The following is a 26,516-nucleotide window of genomic DNA, read 5'->3' as shown; positions in this document are numbered from 1 at the left end:
AAAACATGGTGGGGGGCAACCGTCCCTCTTATCAGGTAGGTGATATTTTATGGGGTGTCCAAAATGCTATCCCCTAATCCCTAGTACAGTGATTCAAAAGAGTTAAAAATAATAATAGAAACTAGAAAAAGATTTTCAGGAACATGCCAAGAAAAAAAAAAGCAGGTATATCAATATTAATTTTTTTTAAGTCAGATGTGAGGGGTGGAGGGAGGATGAATTGGATGAAAGTGGTCAAAATGTACAAGCTTTCAGTTGTAAGATAAATATGTACTACGGATGTAATGTACAACATGATGACTATGGTTAACACTGCTATGTGGTATACAGTATTTGAAAGTGTTAAGAGAGTAGTTCCTAAGAGTTCTTATCACAGGAAAAAAGTTTGTTTTTGGTATCTATATGAGGTGATGAATGTTAACTGAATTTAGTGCATAATCATTTTATAATATATGTAAGTCAAACACCTTAAACTTAACACAATGCCGTACGTCAATTGGGTCTCAATAAAACTGGGAAGCAAAAGTCAAATGTGAGGCCAAACATAAAATTGAGAAAGTATTTGATATTGATAAAATTTACAGTGAAGATATAATTATGAATCTCATCAAATAACGTAATGGCTGAATATATAAAGTAAAAGCTGTTAGAAATATAAGGAAAAATAACAAAAACAGTTACTGTGGAAGATTCACATACATATCTCAGGCTATGAGAAATCCAGTAGGAAAAAAGTAAGGAAAAAAATAGATTGGAATAATATCTTTAATAATATATCATAATATAATATATAAGGTGCTATATATGTACATATGTGCTTATATATGATATATAGAGATATATGTCAATAGATACATAGATAGATAAACAAAGCAGCTGCCAGCAGAAGTATGTATGAAATATTTAGAAAATTTTTTATAGTATTTGTCTCAAAGAAAGAATCAAGAAATTCCAGTAATTAGAAATCCATTCACTGATTTCCATGTACTCTTACTAGACATTAATAAGGACAATAAATGGGCAAACACTTAGTTACCATTGAGTTAAAGCAAGAATTAAAACTACAATTACAAACCATTTAGAAATTAACAAAAATGACAACATTATATATCAAACTATAGAATGACACCAAAGCTACGACCAGAAGCAGATTCATAGGAGGAAAGAACTGATATGTTTTTGTTTACTGGGGTTTTTGTTGTATGTTCTAACAATTTTGCATTCCTTAAAATTAAGCTGTAGCCACTTCAGTATTTCCTGAGGTAGTGTTCCATACATGTAAAATACCATTCCAAGGAAATAATATGCTGGGCCTGGTGTCTTCTTGTATTCTCTCTACTCACATTTGTTTTGACCTGTATTTGCCGGTTCTCCATTACCTTGGGACACCAACCAGTTGGCACCATATTTGATCGCCTGATGCTCACTTCAGGCCCCTTTAAATTTAACGTTTCTTTAAGTACAATTTCTGACTTTGACCCTCAGCATATGCTATTTTATAGTTAATTCTTGGTTCCACACAGCCAATATTACTAGTAAGAGGCACTCACACCTTCTTTCAGGACACAAGGAGCCTTTATATGTTGGAAGAACACCACCTTGCCTCCCAACAAGAGGAGGGAAATCACAGAGGAAGAATCAATTGTAATTTAGTACGAGGGTCTGTGGTCTTTATGGTCCCTGGTAAGTTTATCACAGAATTAAATAAATACATATATGCATATGCAATTACACACATAGACCTACATATACATTACATACATACATAAATGGAGGATGAAAAACCTATCTTTTAGGGATAAATCAGAAGTTATAAAAAATATGTACATTTTAAACTTTTAAGTTCTATTTCAATGACAATCATTTGACCTAAAATAAAAAGATTATTTTTCTCCTGTGAGCTTCCTGTGTTCAATAAAATCATGGGTATGGTATATGGATATCAGAAGAATTAGGGTGGATATAGAATTTATATACTGGACTCTCAGATATACAGATAAATAAGGTAGGTTTGCGTTACATCTCATTCCTCAATTCAAACGCTGTGTTTACTTTTCCTAAATTTTTCACTTAATTTATTAGCCATGTTATTATTTCTGTAGCAACTATACCCCTTAATAAACTATAGTGCATTTTCTCAATTCAGAGTTATTTCCAACAACAAAACTGTCCGTTTCTTAAGAAACTATGAGTAGTTGCTATAGTCAATTATGGTACCATAAAAGAAGATACTGGGTCCTTATTTCTGTAATAGTTCTCACTGAATTATATGTATGTACAGAAAGACAAACTGATCTGCTCACAATAATTCATGCAGTATTTAAGCCTAATAACATTTTTCTCCAATGTAGACGAGGGTCCAACGTATCTCTTACCCTGGACATGAGTAGCTTGGGGAATGTTGAACCCTTTGTGGCCACACCAACCCCACGGGAGAAGGTAGCAATGGAGTATCTGCAGTCAGCCAGCCGTATTCTCACAAGGTCACAGCTCAGGGACGTCGTGGCAAGTTCACATTTACTCCAAAGTGAATTCATGGTGAGCCTGCTGTTTATGATTCACTCTTCAGTAGGTATTTTGATATACTAGGCACTAGAGGCACATTCTAAAATGACACTGTCTTCCACTCAGGCAGCTTACGGTAAAATGATTACAGTTCAAAAGGTTAAGTGCAAGGATTTTAGATCCACCCTGCATCTCATCAACTATTGGTAAGTGTTCAAACTAGAATGTGAATTGCGGCAGAGTATTTAAGGGCTGGCCAGGCAAAGTGACAAGAAGGAGCTGAGCATTCCAGGATGAAGGAACAGCCTTGCTGTCACTGTTCAGGAAATTAAATTGTGCAGTTTGACAGGAGCATTGAAATTAAGGTGAGAAGTGACAGAAAATGAGTTTCAGATATAAAAGAAATCCAAGTCTTAATACATATTTAAGGGTTTGGACTTATCTTGTGTTTTAAAAAGATCACTATCTGCAGTAGAGTCAGCATTAGAAAGAGGTATTTTGGAGACTGTAGACATAATCCTGTGGAGCTGTGATGGTGGTCAAAACTAAAAGAGTAGCAGTGAAAATTTGGGAGGGGGGCTTCACTGGTGGTGCAATGGTTGAGAGTCCGCCTGCCGATGCAGAGGACACGGGTTCGTGCCCCGGTCTGGGAAGATCCCACATGCCACGGAGCAGCTGGACCCGTGAGCCATGGGCGCTGAGCCTGCGCGTCCGGAACCTGTACTCCGCAACGGGAGAGGCCACAATAGTGAGAGGCCCACGTACTGAAAAAAAAAAAAAAAATTTGGGAGGGTCTATAGGCACCTACAAGAAGTGGGCTTAATAGGCTAAGGCGGCCAAGGTAAAGTCAGGGATGACACCCCCATTTTTAGACTTGAGCAACAGCGTGCATGTATTGTCATTTAATGAAATAAGGAACACAAGAGGAAGACCCAATGTGAGCTAAAAATGATGGTGAGTTTCATTCAGCTAAAAATGATGCTGACCATCAGTGTTGCTGGTGATGATGCATGAACACACATTTCAATCTAGAGAGCGTGGAGACAGACTAGACCTTCTTAGGTCTCACTGTTGCCCAAGGGGAATATCCATTTTATAGAACCCCTTGCATCTTAAAACAGTTGTACATTTAAGCCATAGCTGATGGGTATAATAAGTTGACGACTTCAGGGTCAGTTCAGGTGTTTGCAACCACCCTAATGACGAGAGACAACAATAGGTTAGATCTATCAGCTTCATCAACTATTATTAAAATACAAGCATGTTGTTTTAAAAATTAGACTTCATAGCATATCATCTTTTATGTATGAAAAAAAGGAGAACTGGGAGGAATAAAAGAACCAGTCAGTGATCACAGAAGTGGCCAAGGGTACACCTAGTATTCTTTTCTACAACCACAGATAGCTCTTTGTTCTATGAGATAAGCCCTTAACACAGTCTACTTCCCTGAGAGATGAGGCCAGCAAGGAATGCCGAGGAGAGAGATAATGCTGGATGATGACAAATTGTCAGTGTGTGTCAGAAAACAGGAAAGATCGGGGAGGAATAAAGATATTCACGGCTTTGCTAAAACAGACTAACTTGTTGGAAATTCCCAAGCATGAACATGTGGTTTCTACTGAACATTCAACAATTTTGCTTATTTTGGTAACTTGGAACTGAGAACTTACAACATTTAGTTGGAGCAGAGAGTAGGAATAAATATCGTAAATACCTAAAATAATGCAAGCTTAGGAAACAATATTTTAAAAGTAAGCTACTCCTCTCACTGGACCGAGTCTTAAATTCACAGTAGTCAGGCTTTTCTTGAATTTTCAGATTGACTGAAAACAAGGACAATTTAAATAAATTTGTAGATAATTTCTTTCATTTCAATGAATATTAAGCTGTCAAGTTCTATTTTCTGTAGGAGAAAGTGTAGATAACGAAAATATTATTTTATGTGGTCTAGGGACAAAAGGTATTTTAATGCACATTGACCTTATCTAAGCAATCCTTTGCAGAACTTTAAGTTGGAAAACATACTATTTTGTATAATCAACTCCTTAAATATTTGTTCAGACCCTTTTGAAAACGTTGGCTTTTTGTTTCCTTTGTCCCAGTCAGCATCAGACGCCCACCTTTTCTGTCTAACACACAGAGCAACTTCTGCTTTAATTGTTCCCTCCTCCATCATTTGACATATATTCTGACTTAATAAAAATATTTGTGTTCTTGTTAAGTGCGAGAGGACAGTGCCTAAATGCCCTTCACTACAAATGTTGCATTTACAACCACAAATGGAACAGTACAATTATAAACCATTTCTTCATCCAAAAAAATGCATCATATCAGCGTCACTTAAATCAGCAAAAATGCCCTTTATATTTACCATTTGGGGAGGAAGGTTTTCATAATCCTAAAAGAGTCACAATTATTGTTAAAAGAGAATCTATCATAATAAAATTTTTGGTACTGAATCTACACAAAGATAGGAAGAAATCTGAATACATTGTTTAAGAAAAAGCAATTTTTCAGCTGCCTGTTTATATATTTCCAGCAATTATGTCAGAACAGGATTCTTAAAACCTAACCAAAGTTTTCTATGTCTCTTTAAGAACTACATATCAAATAATACTTTCTAACACACAAAGCCGTTTCTTGGAGTCAGCTTGTCAGGGTGCAGCTGATGTGTTTATGAAGGGAAGGGTGTTGGTCAACCAGAGGTGGTAGTCTGTTGTTTCATAAATGACTTTGAAGTCCAGTAGAGCTCTGGATCAGATGGCCCCCCATGAAGATTTTCTTTGTGACAGCATTAAATACAGTATTTGATATCATTTATTTTTGCAGGAAATACCAATGAACTTTGTGGATCCCAAAGAAATTGACATTCCATGTCATGGAACTAAAAATCGCTATAAGACCATTTTGCCAAGTAAGTTTCTTGAATTAAATAGTTTGTGTTGTAAAGCGCAAGCCTTCCCCATCCACCCCTACCTCACCATTTCCCATCCTCACAACTTCCATATACACACCAAATTTGGAATTGCAAACACATCTCAAGACTAATAATCGTTAAAGTGGAATTCCCTGGCGGTCCAGTGGTTAGGACTCTGCGCTTTCACTGCCAGGGCCCGGGTTCAATCCCTGGTCAGAGAACTAAGATCCCGCAAGTGGTGCAGCCAAAAAAAAAAAAAAAAAAGACTAATAATCATTAAAGTGGTCTAAGGTTAATAACTTTATCTTGTATTACTCTTAAAATAATGGTCTGCTCATAATTTCAGTAGACACATGGTTCTAAAACTTTACTGTGGCACACATTATGGTCAACTGACTTTCACTAAGGGTGTCAAACAATTCAGTGGGGAAAGGCTAGTCTTTTCAGTAAGTAATGCTGAAGCAACTCAGTAGCCACATGCAAAAAAAACTGAAGTTGGACCCTGCCCCACACAGCATACTAAAATTAATTCAAAATGGATTGGAGGCCTAACTGTAAGAGCTAAAACTATAAAACTTTTCACATAAAACAGATGTAAATCTCATGACCTTGAATTAGTCAATGATTTCTTAGATATGACACCAAAAGTATAAGCAACAAAAGAAAAAAATAGGTAAATTGAACTTGAACAAAATTTCAAAGTTTTGTGCTTCGAAGGACACCATCAAGAAACTAAAAAGATGATAATGACACAAAATGAGAGAAAATATTTATAAATTATACATCTAATAAAAGACTTGTATCTATAATATATAAAGAACTCTTATAACGCAATTATAAAAAGACAAAGAGCCCAATTTTAAAATGAGCAAGGGACTTGAATAGACATTTCTCCATAAAAGATATACAAATGGCCAATGAGCATATGAAAAGATACTCAACACAATTAGGCATCAGGGAAGTCAAAACCGAAGTGAGATAACACTTCATAACCACATGATTATAATTTAAAAGACAATAGAAAGTGTTGGCAAGGATGTAGAGAAATTGGAACCTTCATACTTTGATGGTAGGGATGTAATATGGTACAACTACTGAGGAAACAGGCTGGTAGTTCCTCAAAAGGTAAAACCTAGTCTGACTATATGACTCAGACTTTCTACTCCTAGGTATATGCACAAGAGAAATAAAAACATGTATCCACACAAAAGCTGTACACAAATATTTGTAACAGTATTATCTGTAATAGCCCAAAGAGTAGAAATAATGACAATATCCATCAACTGATGAATGGATAAATAAAATGTAGTATATTCACACAACATAATGTTATTCAGCAATAAAAAGTTATGAGGTACTGTACTTCCCTGGTGGCACAGTGGTTAAGAATCCACCTGCCACGGGAATAAAGACGCAGATGTAGAGAATGGACTTGAGGACACGGGGAGGGGGAAGGGTAAGCTGGGACGAAGTGAGAGAGTGGCATGGACATATATACACTACCAAATGTAAAATAGATAGCTAGCGGGAAGCAGCTGCATCGCACAGGGAGATCAGCTCGGTGCTTTGTGTCCACCTAAGAGGGGTAGGATAGGAGGGGTGGGAGGGAGACGCAAGAAGGAGGGGATATGGGGATATATGTATATGTATAGCTGATTCACTTTATTATACAGCAGAAACTAACGCACCATTGTAAAGCAATTATATTCCAATAAAGATGCTAAAAAAAAAAACAGAATCCTCCTGCCAATGCAACGGGCACGGGTTAGAGCCCTGGTCCAGGGAAGATCCCACATACCGCGGAGCAACTAAGCCCGTGTGCCACAGCTACTGAGTTTGTGCTCTAGAGCCACAAATACTGAGCCCTCGTGCCACAACTACTGAAGCTCGAGTGCCTAGAGACCATGCCCCACAACAAGAGAAGCCACCGCAAAGAGAAGCCCGTGCACCACAACGAAGAGTAGACCCGGTTGCCATAACAAGAGAAAGCCCGCGTGCAGCAATGAAGACCCAATGCGGCCAAAAAATAAATAAAATTAATTAATTAATTTTTTTTAAAGTAATGAGGTACTTTTTTTTATGAGGTACCTCTTTTTTTAAAGAAGCCATCACAAATGAACTCATACTGCATAATGCCATTTATATGAAGTGTCCGGTTAGGCAAATCTGTAGACATAGAAACTACAGTTGTTGCCTAGTGGTGAGAGGCATGAGAAATGACTACTAAAGGGTATGAGTTTTTTGGGGAGATAATTAAAATGCCATCCTTGCTAGAAACATTCTATATACTATCTTGTATCCTTACAGAAGAGTCTAGTAGCTATAGGGCTGCCTCCAGAGCCAATCTGCTGGGGTTCATATCCAGCTGCACCACTTACTGTATGGCCGTGGGTAAATTTCTTAACTTCATCTGTGAAATGGGAGTAGTAGTAGCCACCTCACAGGGTTGTTGTAGAGCCCAGTGCTTTGCACATGATAAAGTGCTCAGTGTTAGCTATTCTCATCACAACTTAGAAAGATATTATTGTTCCTTTCTTACAGAGGAGGAAATTGAGGCTTATAGATAGTAAAGAAGCAAGATTCAAATCCAAACACATCTGCCCCCATGCTTTCCACCACTGATAGTTGCACAGCTCTGTGGATTAAACAAATAAAAATAAATTATGTGATGGCACATTTTAAACGAGTGAGTTGTATAGTATATGAATTATATCTCAAAAAAGCTGTTACCAAAAGACTTCATTGTGCATAACAATCACCTAGAGTACTTGTTAAAAATCCAGTCCTGTGCCCCACCCTGGGGATTCTGTTTAAGTGGGTTCTGTTGGGCCCAGGAATCTGTACTTCTAGCAAACACCCAGCTGATTCTGATACAGGTGATAGCAGGACCACACTTTGAGAAACACTTTTAGACTATGTTAAAACTAAATTTAACTCCAGGAAATTTATCGATGTCAAGCAGTGAGCTAGATGCCCGGAACCAGTAAGGAATAAGGAGCAGCATATAAGATCAAGGAGGTCACAGACCAGAGGAGAGACATGTAAATAAGTAATTATGTTCAATGTAAGAGCCTGAATAGAGATCTTGCCTAACCGGTGTAGGAGGACTGAGTAATTCTGCCTAGAAAGGCAAAAATACTTTGGAGAAGAAGCAATATTGTCAATCACTAAACAAAGATATAGTTGGGATTTGGGCAAAAATCCATAAACATCTCAAGGCAATAGCTCTGGAAAGATGGAACCACGAAGATTTAGAGTATTGACATTGAAATAGTAGAGTATTCATAATTCAGTTCATTAATTCACTCATAAAGCACCAAATTCTTCTTATTTATAGTAATAGAGCAAGAATTACTGTTAATAGTGTCCTTGGGCTTCCCCTTCTGTTGGAGTTGTTTCGGAAACACATTGTAACAGTTACTCCACTGTAACATATTTTTAATTGGTCTGTATGGTTAAACCTATTTACCTAAGATATAGTCACTGTTGAAAGATATTTTATAACTATAATTGGCTGAAGGGGATGAAAGCGCTGTGTGTTACAACTGGCCTCTCTCTCTCTCTCTCTCTCTCTCTCTCTCTCTCTCTCTCTCTCTCTCTCTCTCTCTCTCTCCCCCCGCCCCCCGCCCGCCACCCCCGACTCGCTCTCTCAGGACTTTTCCTCTGAAATTTACCAACCATAAGTAATTAGGGCATATACATGTATTGCAAGTATTATACTTAACCACCTAATCTCAGAAGGATTTGGAAATTATTAGGACTATTTTAAAGTTCAGCCTTCTCTGTTTCCTGCCAGATGCTATCAGACAACTGCTTCACAGTCCTGTGTCAGCTTTTCCATTCCCAGAACTGGGTGGGTCGCTTGAACCAGGGCACCTGTGCTGACAACTGATGTTGCAAATAACAGATTTTCTGTTGAAAATGTCTATAGCCTGAATACCCCACCCATCCCCTGTTGCACAGAATATAATCTGGTAAATATAGCTTGGACAAGCCACATCACTGGCTGGAAAATCATCAGAAAAGACTGGAATGAATATGAAAAGCTGCTCTTTATGGTTTATTTTAGACTGTAATATGGCGTAAATTTGAAACATTACATAAAATAATAATCTTAAAATGATTAATATTTTAAATATTACGATTGTTTTTATTGTTTTAGCCTACAATAAACTCTCAAGTATAAAACTTCCAGCTTGTACATATTAGTGAGTTTGTATAATTTGGAGGATGTTTTGCAGCAGAAATATGGATGGCCAAGAACCAATTAAATTGTAGCTTTTTTTCTAAGGACAGTGTCAGCCTGGCTCAGAACATTCTTAAGTGGTAGATTAAAGTGCTTAGGTCAAGTTTATATCAAATTACTTTACAATATAAACAAATATTTGTGATAAAAATTTATCTATGTCCTAAACACAAGAGCAATGGGAAAAAACTGATCATATATCAATGTGAAATTATATGTATAACAAAGAAGTATAACAAGAAATTTTATGTATATTTTTTTCCATGCAGCCAATTTATTTATACAACTATAAAACAATATAAATCAAAATTTAAAACCCTATTTACTCTGACCATCATTTTATATTTAAAAATTTAAAGTCTAGTAATGTTTCCTACTTACATTATGTTTTCCATTTCACTGTATAAAGTGCCTAGAGCAGAGTAAATATGCAAATAAGTGAACCACTCATTAAAGCAACGAGTTGTGTGACTCAGCAAAATACTGGAGTTTAGACTTGATTTCCTATCCTGGCAAAAACATTTACAATTTATGGAAAGATACTTAATCTTTCTGTGCCATCCTTTCTTTGTCCCTAAAAATAGTAATAGTGATACTACCCTGTAAGGCTATTGAAAGAATCAAATAAATGTATGAAAAATGGCTAGGAAAGTTCCAACTAATAGTAAACCCTCAGCTAATGTTAGTTTCTCCTTTCCTTCTCTACCTAACTGAATCCATCATTAACCCCAGAAACAATTCCAGAAAATAAGAACACTAACCTTGGAGAGAAACATTTACAGTTTCAAAAACAGTATTGAAGAGCCTTGTTTTCTCTTATAATGTTCACATGCATGTTAAAAAGTGAATTTCACATAATCTATCACTGCATTGCCAAATTCAGCACTGTCCACTAAAACTCTCTACAATGATGGAAATATTCTGTATCTCCAGTGTGATAGCCATTAGCTGCATGTGGCAATGAGCACTTGAAGTATAGCTAGTGCACTCATGGAACTGACTTTTAAATTTTATTATATTTTAATTAACTTAAATTTACCTACATGTGGCTAGTGGCTACCATAATGGACAACACAGGCCTAGAGTCTTCTCTCTCTTCCAACAAATTTGAAGATGATTCCCAATCATCTTGAAGGTGTGGCCAGTCCCTGCTTTCCTTCCATTTCCCACTTATCTTAAATTCATCTCTGAAAACTATCCTATTCCTCTCATTCCTGCCTTTGCCCATCACTGGGAGTGATACACTTTTCCCTCATCTAATAGCTTCTTCTCTGACTTCAAACCTTAAACACATTTCCTCCTGGAGAGGAAATCTTCAACTCAGGATCCAGGTACCATTTTGTCTGTTAAAAAGAAGACTTAAGATTGCCAGAGGGTATTTTAAAGAGATCAAAGTGGGGAAATTTCATGTGTTCTATACACCAAAACTTTATGTGTTCAATAATTTGTTGAGAGGAAAAAAGAAACAAGAAGGAAGGAAGAAGGTAGAGGAGAGGAAGGGAAGGAAGGGAGGGAGGAAGGGAGGAAAGGGATCTAAGGAGGAAGGGAGGGGAAAAAGGAATGAAAGAGGAAGAAAGCAAAGGAAGGAAAGAAGGAAATACTGAATAAAAAGGGAAGAGCAGAAGACAGGGAGGAAAAGTCATCAGTGCTCAATGTAATATTTGTAGTTATTATTGATACTGCCCAGATGAATCATAAATGGTATGCTAAGCATTTAACATATAATTCAGAAATACCAATTCTGAAAAAAATTATCATAGTGAATTTGACTAATATGTAGACTTAAAATGTATCACATGAATAAACTTATAACAATAAAGATGAAAATAATAACTGATGATGACAAAATTTTGTTTTTTTAATCCTTGACATTTTTATTAGACTAAAAACACTAAAAAGGCTTTGGTTGGAACCAAATTTATTTTCCCCTACTCCATCATATGTTGTATTCTTGTTTTTGTTTTTGTTTTTGTAATATTTGGAAATCTCTGAATACTTGGAAATACTATAAATTACCAATTTACAACATAAACTTAATTAAGCGTGACAGGACACCTGCTTCTAAGCAATTTTCGGGTTGAGTTCCCAGTAAATCATATATATCGTAGGCATTATAAAAACTGAAGGAAGTGGGCCTCTTTTCAAGTCTGAGTGGTTTAGGGCGTTTGTGGAAACTTTTAATAATCAGTGGATACTGAAAAGTAATGGAAGTTTTCCTGTCCCCTTTGCTATGAAAAGAAAAAAATTGAAAAAAAGCATTGTTTTAACTCTTCCTAATCGAAATTAATTCTAATGTTAAACACTCTCTCAGCCACATACCAAATAGAAATCACAAAGGATACAAACGTTACTTAAAGACAGCCCTTGCTCTCAAGGGGCTCATCACAAACCATTGAGGGCAAGCAAACATTTAAGCACTTAAAATACAAGATGTTAAATTCTAAAATAAAACTCAGGCAGCCTGAGCAAAGAAGGAAATGCCTAATTCCACCAGGAGGACAAGGGAGGGCTTCCAAAGGGAGGTATTGCTTGAACTGAGCTCTCTGAAAAATGAGGAAGACTTTACCATGCAGAGACGGCAGGGAAACAATACATGCAAAAACATAGACTCTGCAAGAACGTGGAGTATTTGAGAGATTTCCCTGGGCCCATATGACTAGAGCATGTACACGTAGAAAAGTGATTACTGATGAGGCTGTGGGAAAAGATAAAGACTTGTTGGACCCACTAAGGAGATTTCATCCCCTAGATCTGCACTGTCCAGTAGAGCAACCACCAGCCACATATGGCTAAGTAAATTTAAATGAATTAAAATTAAATAAAATGAAAACTTTAGTTCCTCAGTGTGTACTAGCCACATTTCAAGTACTCAATAGCCAACATGGCTAGTGGTCACAATTTTGGGCAACACAGATAAGGAACATTTCCATTATCACAGAAAGTTCTATTGGGCAATGCTGCTCTGGACTGTCGAATTGTCAATAAGTATTCATAATAAAATGAATGCAGTGGGCAAATAAGTTTATAAATAATACCTTCTTGGAAATTCACAGAGTATATTAGCATAATATAGACCCTGAGAAATTCTGCAGTGAAAAGATTGTTGTTCAAGTTTGTTGAATTCAGTGTTTTCCATATTTATTTGATTACTGAACCCCCTTTTTAAGGATGATCTAATTTACAAGTTATATGACCTAATTATGTTATAAAAGAAATGATTTACAGATAACAGTTTGGGAAATACTGCTGTGGACAATTAGGAACCATGGATGGCATTTAGGCAAGGGAATGATGTGATCAGATTTTATTTTACAAAGACTGCCTTGCCAGCTATGAGAAGGATGGATGGGTAAAGAACAAGATTGAAGGCAGTTAGACCAGATGGGATGCTCAGGTCCTAGCCTAAGAAGAAAGCCTTGGGAAGAGGGAGGCAAGATAAATCCTAGCGAGTTTCAGAAAACCAAATGGACAGAACATGAATATGGAGACTAGTCCAACTAGTTTTCAAACATGGACTCAGGAGCTGTGGTAGCACACGCAACATAGAATAACACAGGGCTATCAGGAGCACGTGATCATGTGAAGTTTCACAAAGCTGTAGTATATCCAGAAGGAAATGAAAAAATGTAAAATGTGGTCTATAAGTGAGGAGAGTAGTCTGGTGTAAGATATATATTTGGGAGTCTGCAGGATATGGGTACAAAATCATGGGGATGAATCAATCACCCAACAAGGCAGTGTCAAGTGAGCATAGAAGAGGGTCAAGTTGAATCCTAGAATCAGCAACATTAAAGGAGGCAGACGAGGGACTTCCCTGGCGGTCCAGTGGTTAGGACTCCACGCTTCCACTGTAGGGGGCACGGGTTCAATCCCTGGTTGGGGAACTAAGATCCCATACGCCGTGCAGCACAGCCAATAAATAAATAAATAAATAAATAAACTAAAGGAGGCAGAAGAAATAAGCAAAAGATTGAAAAAAGACCATCGAATAGGTAGCAGGAAACCCAGAATGCTGTGACGCAGCATCCAAGGGAAGAGAAAACTCCATAGAAAACTCCATAAAAAGATATATGATCTACAGTTTTTTAATTCTATACAGAGGACGTGAAAAAATAAATACCACCATTGGGTTTAGTAGCAAAAGTGTCACCAGCGGCAAGAGCAAGAGCCGTGTCTGCATAAGACTAGGGTTAGGATAGATTGGAGTGTACGCAAGAAGGATTGAAGTGTAGGTGAGGAGGTGGGCAAAATACACACTCAGACTTCACCTGTCGGGAGAAGAAGAACAACAGAACAATTGCTAGAGAGGAATGCATAGAACTGACTTCTTAAAAAATGGAAGGAGCCATTTAAATCAATGCAATAGACATTTACTGAATGTCTATTACATATATAAGCACTGTGCTAGACACCAGGTCTTACACAGATCATGAAAAATCCCCATCCTGGCCTTCAAGAGGCTCAGAGTGTAACTGGGTTAAAGAAATCACAAAGGGATTATTTACGTAAATGTTGGTAAAAATCACCACCGTGGTTCACAAAGAGCCTTTCAACTCTTCTTGATGGAAAGTGATTTTAGAATTTAATACTGTAATAATCTATCCAATATCAGATATTTGTGATGTCAGTGAACAAACACATGGTAAAGACAGCTTCTTCCAAGTAGTGAGAGGAGATTTGGACTGGACCAAGTGTTTGCTGTTGCGGAGGACAGAAGAGAGACTTGAGTAGGGAGATATGGTGCAAATTCCAAATGCAAAGAATAAGAAAAGGAGCGTAAATGAGAAATGGGGTCAAGAATCAGAAACCCACCAAAAATGGCGTAAAGTAGAAACTCATCATCTTGGGCTTATGGACGAGATCTGTGTCAGGACAAGGGGTAAAGATGGTCTCAAATGTCCCTCAATAAACACAGATCAAGAGACAGACACACATATTTTGGAGATTAATCTTTTGTCAGTTGCTTCATTTGCAAATATACAGCAGAAACTAACACACCACTGTAAAGCAATTATACTCCAATAAAGATGTTAAAAAAAAAAAGAGAGACAGACACACAGCCACACCAACAAAAAACATTGACACATGCCAGATGGTCAGTATATAAGTGTGCTATGTACTGGTTATTGATGTTCTAAGAAACTTAAAAGAGTAAATCTGGTTAACACAGTCTTTCTTGTTTTCTTCATTAGATCCCCTCAGCAGAGTATGTTTAAGACCAAAAAATGTAACTAATTCTTTGAGCACCTACATTAATGCTAATTATATTAGGGTAAGTAAATAAATTTCTTTCTGATGAGCATGTCAATTTACTATTTAGAATTGTTAGTTTTTTTTTTTTTTTCCCCTCAGAGTTGGTTACTAGCAAGTTTGTTGCTTTTTTTTGCTTGCTTGGTCATAATCAGCCTTGGTAGTGGGTCATTTATAGTAAGTCTTCCTTTCCTGTGTGTCTGTGGCTATAGTGCTCCCTCTGAGGTGCTCTGGGGAGGACTGAGATTTAGAAACCTCAGTACCATATGCTGTGCCTGACTTGCTGGGAGAACAACCGCAAGAATTGTGCTAGAATCAATAAAGCTGCAAAAGTCTGTGTTGCTTTTGGATTATCAGAGCTATTTTGTTTTGAAGATCTTTCACCTAAACTTTCAGTGCAAGGCATGAACTTCAAAGCCAACATTTTTGTCTCCTTTCTCACACTAGGGCTACAGTGGCAAGGAGAAAGCGTTCATCGCCACGCAGGGCCCCATGATCAACACCGTGAATGATTTCTGGCAGATGGTTTGGCAGGAAGACAGTCCTGTGATTGTTATGATCACAAAACTCAAGGAAAAAAATGAGGTATGACCTTTACCCAAGTACGGAACATTATATTTTTTCTGTTGCTATAGAAGAGAGATTGTTTAAGGAAAATTGCCATATACTTAGTAACAGATTTAAGATGGAAACATTAAGACATTTAAAGGCTAGGCCACTTAATGCTTCCAAAAAATGGTAATTGGTGTTCTATGAATGACGACTTTCTTTCAGTTAAATCAATGTACTTGGCATACACGGATCACATTTGTACCCATGTATCTCTGTAAGGAAATGAGGGGCCATGAATTATCATTCTGATTTAGAGGCAGGGAAATAAAAAATTGTTCATTTACATCCCGAACAATTTTTGAGCACCTACTAACTGAGATACTATTTTAGTTGCTGGCAATATATTAGTAAACAAACACAAAGATTCCTGCCCTTGGTAGATTTTAACTTTCTAGTTGGGGAGATACAAACAAAAAACATAATTTCATAAAAATATAGCATATTAGGGCTTCCCTAGTGGTGCAGTGGTTGAGAGTCTGCCTGCTGATGCAGGGGACACGGGTTTGTGCCCTGGTCCGGGAAGATCCCACATGCCACGGAACGGCTGGGCCCGTGAGCCATGGCCGCTGAGCCTGCGCGTCCGGAGCCTGTGCTCCGCAACGGGAGAGGTCACAACAATGAGAGGCCCACGTACCATAAAAAAAAATAAAATAAAATAAAAATAAAGTTGTGTAATTCCTAAAGGGTGCTTTCCTAGGCACTGCTTACATTTCATGGCATCTTTTTTTTTCCTTTAACATCTCATGGCATCTTATTGAGATAAGTTCCAGTCTGATTTTAGTCAGCATTTGTGATTATTTGCTTGTCAAAATTACTATACCAGGGCCTCACCAGGACAATCAGAATTTAAGAAAACTGAACTTTCCTTTATACTCCTTTGGTGAGTTATAACCTTTGATTATACTATAACTCTGCTGCTAATCAAGAAAATTCAGGCTCACAAACAGCAATTTAAACTTTTTTAAAGTTTGTTGTTTTCTTCCATTTTTGCTGCAATAGATAAAGGATCTTTTTCTGAAATTTATCCTGGAAAAAAAGTACATTTTTTGACCAGTAGATGAAGTTTTATACTACATTAACTATATGCTTACTAAATAAATGCATTTCTATGAATCTTATATGAAAGCCTGAGGTGGCATAATAAAAATAACCTAATATTCTCAGGTGTTTCACCCACTCTCAATCTGTCAACATAATAAGCTACTGACAATTCCTGCACAGTTGTTTAATATCTGTGACAATTTACCTTCAAGGTAGGAAAATATTCTTCAAGTTTTAAAGGTGTACTGTCTGTGTATATACACCCATACATACATACATAGAACTTATGTAATATGGCAGACTAGATAATCTGAAAAACCAGTCATACTGGGTGAAATATGATACAGCATGCATAGCAGAGCTTGGGAGGAAAAAGGTAAATCAGTCAAAAACTGAATAAAAGGCATAAAACCAGAGAATTACAGGTTACTTGTGTTTTAATGACAATATAAGAACTGGAGACAAAGCCTTGGGCTTGTAGGAACCAGGACTTGGAACTGAGACCTTCCATGAAGTGAACACCTTCAAGGGCTAGGCCTTCAGTGAAAGGGTGAACCACAAAAATAAACCTACCTACCAAAATAGGATTATAAGAGGAAATGAATCCAGCGAAGTCTGGCCTTCTCGTGGGATCAATAAAGAGGTACTCTTGAGTATTCAGAATTCAAAACCCCGGAAACACCAAGTGTTAAATGATTAATATACATTAGTGATTCTTTTATTTATATAAATCATTTATAAACTAGTTCATATTCATTTAAGTAATAATATAAAAAGTAATACTACATTGGTAATGCTCTTGTGGCACTTTACAAAAACAAAGGCAAAAACTTTCTGGATGCATGTACTCTCGGCATACACTACACAGAATTTCAAAAGAAAAAGCCCAGCCAAACATAAGCTCAGAAGTCAAAATTCTGAGACACACATGTAAATAAGCAACATAAGTAAAAAGCAGAAGAGGCCACAAATAGTGGAAATAGACCCACAAGAAATTGAAATAATAGAAACTATAAATAGAGGCTGTTTTATAATTAAGCACACAAAATATAAAATTAAAAAACTTGACAAAAGAACAAGTCACTATCAAAAAAGACTAGGAAGGGCTACCCTGGTGGTGCAGTGGTTGAGAGTCCACCTGCCGATGCAGGGGACACGGGTTTGTGCCCTGGTCGGGGAAGATCCCACATGCCGTGGAGCGCCTGGGCCCGTGAGCCATGGCCGCTGAGCCTGCGCGTCCGGAGCCTGTGCTCCGCAACAGGAGAGGCCACGGCAGTGAGAGGCCCACGTACCGGAAAAAAACAACAACAACAACAGACTAGGAAGATTTAAAAACAAACCAAAGAGTCCTAGAAATAAATATTATACAGTCATTAAAATGAAAAAAAGAAACATCATGAGATAGTTTTATTAGCAAGCTGGACACAGCTAAATAAATAATTACTGGATTAAAAAATAGAACTAAGGAAATTACCTAGAAGATCAAAATGACCAAAAATATGAAAGAGAGTTTCAGACATATAGAGGACAGTATTTAGATGTCCAATATATGTCTAATGGATATTTTAGAAGATGAAAAAGGAGAATATAAAAAAAAGAAGTAATATTTGAGGAAATAATGGCTAAAGATTTTCCAAAACTGGTGAAAGACTTGAGCTCTCAGATTTGAAAAGCACAGTAAATTCTAGGCTGGATAAGTAAAAATAAATCCACAACTAGACACATCTGTGGAACTGAAAAACACTACAGAGACTATTTTAACAACCAGAGTGACTAACAATTGACTTCTCAATAGCCAAAAATCAGTAGAATAATACCCACAGAGGAACGAGAGAAAATCACAGACGACCCAGAACTCACACAGGATTTAGCAACATTTCCTAGATCTGAATAGACCGTACTACTCCGGCCCACTTTGGTTTGAATTACAATTTTCTGAATAGATTGTCACGATGTGTTTTCTCAAAGCACATTCATACCCTTATTAATTCTATTTCTTTTATTAAAAATAAAATCTTATAAAATCAACATAGAAAAAGCACTGTGATGTATGCAATTACATAAATATAAGTATGTAAATGTTTTGAAACAAGTTATATTTTCCACAGAAAACATTACTTTCTTTTTACATATTTATTAAGGATTAATATTTGGCAAAGCATATGTGAAACAATATCTAACAAGGATTAGCAAATAGGTTGTAGTAACTGTGTAAGATAAATTATAATTTTGGTGTCTTGAGCATTTCAATCCTCAAATTTTGTGATATATTTGTTTCCTTAGACAAAAAGTCAGAAATACACCAATAGTGCTTTAACTTGTTCTTGAATCAGGGTTTCATCAGGACAGAAGAAGCCAAGATTGATGGTTAGTGAGAAAGAATTCCCTAGAAGTTGAGTAGGATGTGACATATTTTAAAGAAGTCCAACAAAGATAGTATGAACACTTGGCAAATATGCCAAAGCCCCAACAGACAGTTATATTCTTCCCTTCTGTCCCCAAGACCAAAGTTGTGATTCTAAAAGAACTGCTGTATGAGATAAATATGTATTTCAAAGTGACACTGAGTTGATTTACTGATGATGCTCAGACATCTCCATTCTGAATGCGCGGAGGAATAGAGCCCATCTTGTTCTTTCTTTTTCAAGTGCATCATACTTGGAGTTAACCTGTTGGTACCATTCTCAGAATTCACGTTCTCCATAGGAGAGCCAAGTAGATCTTTTGAAAAGCCAGAATTTTAAAAAAATAATGGCCACGTGCAGTGGTTGGGAGTCCACCTGCCGATGCAGGGGACACGGGTTCGTGCCCCGGTCCGGGAGGATCCCACGTGCCGTGGAGCAGCTGGGCCCGTGAGCCATGGCTGCTGAGCCTGCGCGTCCGGAGCCTGTGCTCCGCAACGGGAGAGGCCACAACAGTGAGAGGCCCGCGTACCGCAAAACGTAATAATAATAATAATGGCCACATAAAGGGTGATTGAGGTTTTTATTTTTCTCTTTGGCTGCATAATTCAGAAATTGAAGACGTATTACTTTTTTCTTACCATTTTTAGCCTCTTGCCTTTTTAAATGTCTGGGATATATCTTCTGGAAATATCAAAGTAAATAGATTATGTTACATGTTTTCTATGTGTAATTTGCTACATGTACTTTCCCGTGGCCAGTCATAATTCCAAATATTGCAGTAAAGATTTTGACTTCTGTTATTGTTGATTACCCATTAAATTAAAATAAAAATTCCTTTCCGTCCAGATTCTCTAAAGATGTAAATACAATACTATGGAGGAAACTTTGATGTTTTACAGATCAAAATGATACTGACAAGTCTGGCTCAAAAGAAATAGGCAGTAGACTTCACACTGCCAGGAAGATGCTGTTTACCAAAAATGTGCCAACTTTCAATTGTGTTAAGCGTCATTGTTTGGAACAGACAAAAATCATTTCCTCCAAAAATATGTGAAGGTGGAGTTATCTTTAGAAATTCCCAGGCTTTATATTTTCATGAACCTTTCTATTTTCTAATACATAAATAAAGGAATAAGTGAATAGTTGCCAGTTCTTATTCAATAATCCCAATATTCTCATAGTTACTTTATAAAATGAGAATAAAAAAATTTTAAAATAGAGCTGAAGAATCAGTTATCTTCTATGGCAAGAAAGGAGAAGAGATTTTTATTGCTGGTAAATTTGATTTCTTCATTTAGATAAATCTCAAGAAGGGAATTCCTTTTGAAAGAAATAAAACATTGGAAACACAGTGTTCAAACTTTCAAGGTGAACTATTGCTTGACTAGAGAAGGCACAGTGGCCAAAATCTGCAAAGCTGGAGTTAGATCAATCAAAGCAGGACAGGAATCATTTGCATATTTCCAAAGTCCTCAGACTAGCTCAGACTTTCTCCTAGGAAAGAAGAGAAGCAGTATGAATGTTGGTCATAGTATACATACTGTGGAAGATATTTTCTACTGACTGCCATTTATTAAATATACGTAGTAAGCACAGTTAATTCTGTGCATTTTCACTCTAACTCTACAAAGCACGATTTACTATCCCTATATTATGGATGAGAAACTTGAGGCTCAGAGCTTAAACCATTTGCCTACAGCCTCAAAGTAAGTGAGTGATAGAGTCCAAATTTTAGTACAGGTTTATTTGATTCCAAAGCTCATGTAGTTAATCACTGCCCCAACATAATAAACGGGCCAAATAAGGGTACAAGACATTAGAAGACAAGGGACCCACTGTTGGCTTCAGGGAGCAGTAAGACACTGAATTTATCTTCAGGAAGTGAGGGAATTACTTGGTCATTTGGCCTAACAAAATACTTCTCTCAAGTATTTAACACAGCCATATTCTTTCTTAATATTTACATTTTTCATCGGGATTCAGCTATGTGACTTAAATACTTACAAACCCCATTTTGCCCATTGACCTAGTCACACTTTGCAAGCAGTTTGACCTCAGAAAGTGAAATAAATAAATCGTATTTTAAGTATTCTCTGTTTTCATTCCCTTCCTTTCTCTCTCTGGTAAAATTATGGAAAGGATTTATTTTAATTACATTTCTTTGTCCATACAGCTCATATGGTGCCTTACAGTTTTTCAGTAGGGGCTTCAGAGTAAGTAAGTGCACAAGGGAACATAAACCAGGCAAAGCAACAGCACACAGAGGCAGACAAAACACCACATAGCGTGCGTGAGTTGAGCCGTTTGATGTTGTCCGGGCACAGTAGAGAGTGAAGGGAGATAGGACGGGAATGTTAAATTTTGCTGACGAATATAGAGAATAAAAGAGGGTTCTGTATTCATTGTATATTCTGCTTTTAACATTATATTATGAGTGCTCTCCATGTCATTAGTAACTCATCAAAAACATGATTTTAAATGACTGCTAGAATTTCATTGTGTGCATGCTAAAACGTATGTAATCATTTCCTTATTAAGAGATATTTAAGTCATTTCCAATCTTTTTACCCACATCTTTGATTATTTAATTAATGTATATTTTTAGGTGTGAAATGACCTGGCTAAATGATGTGGACTTTTGAAAAAACGTATTCCCAATGACCTGGCTACATGCTGTGGACTTTTGAAAAAACATGTTTTCCAGAAATATATCTAACTGTACCACATCTTTAGCATCTGGAATTCTCCAGCTAACCTTGAAGACATTCAGTACGTTCCTCTTTATAAAACATCCAATGCTGTATTTGTGCACATTCATTCATTCATTTGACAGATATTTATCAACTGTCAACCATCAAGCACCAGTGTAGGTGCTTGGATTATATCTTTATTGACAAAACAGACAAAGATCCCTCCTTTCATGGAGTTACAATCTAAAAGGGGAGACACAACACACAAGAAACAAAATTTTAAAATATTGTATACAGGTACAAAATGTTAGGTGCTATGGGGGGTGGAGAAAACAAACATATGGTAGAGTAAGAGAGATGGAAGACAGTTTGCAATGAGATAAGGAGGTCATTTTAAAATTTATAAATGGCAGCCTATAAGAATTTTATGAATACAAAAGAAGATAAGCAATGACTTCATTGAGTCAAGCCACAGCTACTCTAGATATCTTTACTTAATTAAATACATCCAGAAAAGGTAGGGGTTTTTTTTGCAATATAAGTATTAATTATATCCCATGTTGACCTTAAGTTTCATGATAAAATCTGATGGGTATCCAGTTGGGAATGACTGGCTATTCAATATATAAGTAACTTATACTTAAAAATAAAGTAGACCTTTTTAAGCTGTACATTTGAAGAGAAAATAAATTTTTCTGCTAAAACACTCGTAATTAAATGTTAATTATTCTATGTTATATTCTAAATGAATGAAATGAAAATACATCTTCTCAGCTATTTAAAGTTAGCTAAAAAAATTAGAGTTTAAGTTAGATAATCTAGAAAGTTCACCAAATATACATAGAAAGTCTAGAAACTGGGCTGTTTGATCTTCCAAATAACTAATATTTATTGAGCACTAACAATGTGCTTAGAAAGCAATCTTTACAATAAACGTATCTGTAAATCCCACTAAAAGAGGACACGGAGACACAGGGAGGTTAAGCAACCTGCCCAAGGGCAAACGGCTAGCAACCTGACTCCCAACTCCTCACCGCTATATACACGCTCCTCAAATCTTCTCCCTACTTAGGGTGGGAAGGGAGAGAGTTCCAGTCCCAGCAGTGATTGTGGCCAGAGAAAAGTGTGCGGGATTGCTTACAGTCCAGATTAAAATCTCTAACCGTTCTCTCCAGGAAGGAAAGAGGAGATGAACAAGGCATTTTGATTTGGTTTAAAGAAACAAAAAGTGTCAGATCTGCTCATTCAAAGTAGTGGACAAGGGGACCTCCCTGGTGGTCCGGGGTAAAGAATCCTCCTTACAATGCAGGGGACGTGGGTTCGATCCCTGGTCAGGGAACTAAGATCTCACGTGCCGCGGGGCAACTAAGCTCACGAGCCACAACTACTGAGCTTGCACGCCTCAACTAGAGAGAAGCCCGCGCACCCCAAGGCAGTGTCTGTGCGCCGCAGCGAAAGATCACGCGTACCTCAACGAAGATCCAGCATGCCGCAACTAAGACCCGACACGGCCAAAATAAAACAAAACAAACAAACAAAAAAAAACAAAGTAGTGGACAATTTGAAAGTGTGGATTGGAACTGTGATGGGGGAGTCATGCTGAAGTTAGAGGTCAGTCTTTGAAGTGTGGGGTGGACAAGAGGATTCACATTTTGTACCAAGAATGAAAATAAACGAGCAAAGTCCCATAATCAGAGTGTCTGTACAAACAAGGTCTGGGAGGGTAATTTGCAAGACAGTGGAGACCCACTGACTGGTATTCTGCTGTCCTGGAGGACCAGAATTAGATATTTGGTATCTAGAGAAGCACCCTGACCTAGCACTGCCCAGCAATGACGAGCAGCCTAAGCTCATTTCCTGAAAGACCAGGGGCTTGACAGTTATGCTACCCAAGCAATTAAGAGTAGCCAGAAATTCAGAGGCTGACAGCCCCTAAGAAAAATTACTCACCTGTCCTTTCAAACATGCTTACATTCCAAATATAACTTGGCACCTTAATTTTTAATCTGCTAGGTTCTATTCAATTGCTGTAGCCTGCTTTACTTCTAACTATAGTTAGAAGCCTTCTTATTTGACACAGTTAATGCAAAAAAAAAAAATAATAAGAGTGGAGACTCAAACACACAAAAAAACTCTAATGTTTTACTTTGTCTTAAAACAGGTACATTTGTTCATATTCAAATTTGTTCATTATTTTATTATGGGACTGTCTTTTTTTATGTTTAATATTGGCTCTCGGTCATATAGTTTGTGTAAACCATGCCCTTTATACGTCATTGAGATGTCCCATTTAAGTTTCTTTGAAATGTGAGAGAACATAGAAAAATTTGTAAAGCAATATGAATGCAGAATCCTGTCTATATTTCCAAACTTTGCCCTTTTATAATGGTCTCACCTGTACCTGATTTGACCACAGTTTTCTTTACTGATTTACTTTTTTTCCCCAGCGAAAACCTAATTAACTTATGCAATTATTTCATAGAACAATTCTTTTTTTCTTTCCACCCTCATGTTTCCTTGATTTATGTAAAGTTTCATTAAATTACTGGGCTCTAATAACAAGTACAACTGTCATTAAGAGGTTCGGATATAAATACCACATGTTGAACATACAGCTCATCAGATAGTGACAAACTTGCTGGACTTAGTAAGAGAGCGGACAGAGGGCTTTCAGTGTTCCACGAGCATCAGCATATTTCATAGAGGGAAGGGAGGGCATTGGTTATTGCTGTAAAAAGAAGTGTCGGTTATTAGTGCAGAAATCAAAGACAGAAACTTGAATGTATAAAGTGATATTTGCTCAGAGGGTCCTAGCCCCAAGAGGATGGTCCCAGAAAACCTTATGAAAACACCTGAGCTTCAGTTTTCTCAGCTGTAAAATGATTAAAAAAATAATAATAACAACAATATCTACTCTCTGCTCTACCTAACGCAAATGATCATGGAAGGGATTCAGTGATATAAGGTTGGTGAAGGTGCTTTTAATATTAAATTGCTGCACCTATGTTACTAATATTTAATTGGAACACTAAGAATTAGAGTAACCAAAACCATAATAATTTTAGACAATCTGACCCATTCTGTCTTATATGCAAATGTAACCCAAATGCAACTGAGTATCTTCTTTTTGTTTATTTAGAGCCACTTTCTTTAGCTCATAGAGCAAAATCTCTTTGATTTTAAGTGCATGGAATTTAAAAAGAAAGTAACTTAAAAATAGATTTTTTTTTTCAGGCAACTAAAATACTAGCTAGACCTGTTCCTTCTTTATACACAAATAGTCCTAATGTAGGTGTGAGAGGGATGGTCAAAGAAAAAAGATTATAAAAATATCAGTTTGCTTTGCATTGCGTTCTACTTTTGCTGTAAACCACTGATTATGAAACATTGGTTGATGTCCAGAATCTTTAGTTAGGGTTCACTAATTGCTTGTTTGCACAAGAGACACATGACCTTCTGGAAACCTCTTTGTCCTCCAAATTATGAATTCTTGGAATTAATAGACAATTTTACTGCAAGAATCAGCCCATCTAGCAGAAGAATAGTGATGATTTGGGGTTGCATACTGCTAGATAGCGTGCTATTTCGAATTACCTACAATTATTATGGTTTCACAATATTATCTGTAAGAGAGCATTTTCCTTCCTTGCATTTTCCTTTTTTATATCATTGTTAGCACCACAATAAAGAAACCCTAAAAAGCTCTTCACAAAAATAATTTGAACATGAACTTGTGCTCTTAGAAACAACTACGTTTGCCACTCTCCCTCACTTCATATTCAAAAGCACCCACACTTCTCTGGTCTCTTTTTCTACGTTCTCCTAAAAGGGGGAAAAAATGTATTCAGTGTGTAGAAATAAGCTATTGTATCTCAGAAAGGAGATGGGATGCTAATTAAGGGTTGTTTGAATGAACAAGTCACATTGCATTGTCTACTGGGAGCCCGCTGCCAATTTCATTTTTGGTAAAGAGTCAAGAAAAACATTCAAGAGGGCCCCGGCAAGCTTGGGAGAGAAGCGAGCAGCGCTTCCATTTATCAAGTAGGTGCACAAGCCTGGATTGTATTGTTAAGAGTCAGGGTGCAGGCTGAGAGCTCCTGCCTCGCAGCTTTTCTTACCGGTTTCAAGAGCCACCTTCCCAAAGAGGGGCCTGCTCCTCAGACGTGATCTTGGACAATGGGGCCACGTATGCCAGACTGCTGGGCCACTGAATGCCACTTTCTTTGTTCAGTACCTTTTTCAAGATTCTTTGTCACTCTTCTTGGATTCATCCAGGAGGCATGGGTTTTAAGACACAAAATAGCTCGGGTCTTGCAGCGACATAATTGATGCTCCATTGAAAGAAACCAGGCAAATTGGTTAGTATGATTACCTTTAACAAACTGGGGGAATTTGAGACATTTGGCAACTCGTAAATGAGGAGGGAAAGAAATTGCTGTATTTTTAAAAGATTGCTTTTTTAAAAAAATTATTAAAATATAGTTATTTACAATGCTGTGTTAGTTTCAGGTGTACAGCAAAGTGATTCAGTTATACATATATATATACATATATATATATGTATAATTCTTTTTTAGATTCTTTTCCGTTATAGGTTATTACAAGATTTTGAGTATAGTTCCCTGTGCTAAAGATTTCTTTTTTTAATGTTAATGTTATATTAGCCAGGGTAAGCCTTTAGCCTGATTGCTTGACAGTCTTGGGTGTGGGGTGGCGTGTAAATAGAGGTGAAAATGATTTACTTTGTTTGGAAAAGGACCAGAACGTAGAGGATGCAAATTTGTTTTTATTGTAGTGGATGAAAAACACTGATTCCACTAGGTGAAGTGACTTCCTTGTGGCTTTATCAC

General features: G+C 37.0%; 1 protein-coding gene across 1 annotated transcript in view; it reads left to right on the top strand.

The window, feature by feature from the left end:
- The window catches only part of PTPRR (protein tyrosine phosphatase receptor type R), a 262,655-nt gene that overhangs the window by 214,006 nt on the left and 22,133 nt on the right, over positions 1–26,516 (top strand). Inside the window, exons 7-10 of the mRNA XM_082849967.1 lie at positions 2,352–2,538; positions 5,335–5,419; positions 14,861–14,940; positions 15,366–15,503. Coding sequence (XP_082706093.1) covers positions 2,352–2,538; positions 5,335–5,419; positions 14,861–14,940; positions 15,366–15,503 — 490 coding nt within the window. The remainder of the gene's footprint in view (positions 1–2,351; positions 2,539–5,334; positions 5,420–14,860; positions 14,941–15,365; positions 15,504–26,516) is intronic.

Source organism: Leucopleurus acutus (genome assembly GCF_964270905.1).
Source record: "Leucopleurus acutus genome assembly, chromosome: 11".
Taxonomy (NCBI): domain Eukaryota; kingdom Metazoa; phylum Chordata; class Mammalia; order Artiodactyla; family Delphinidae; genus Leucopleurus; species Leucopleurus acutus.
The sequence above is the reverse complement of the archived record's forward strand: the minus strand, read 5'-3'. Positions and strand labels throughout refer to the sequence as shown.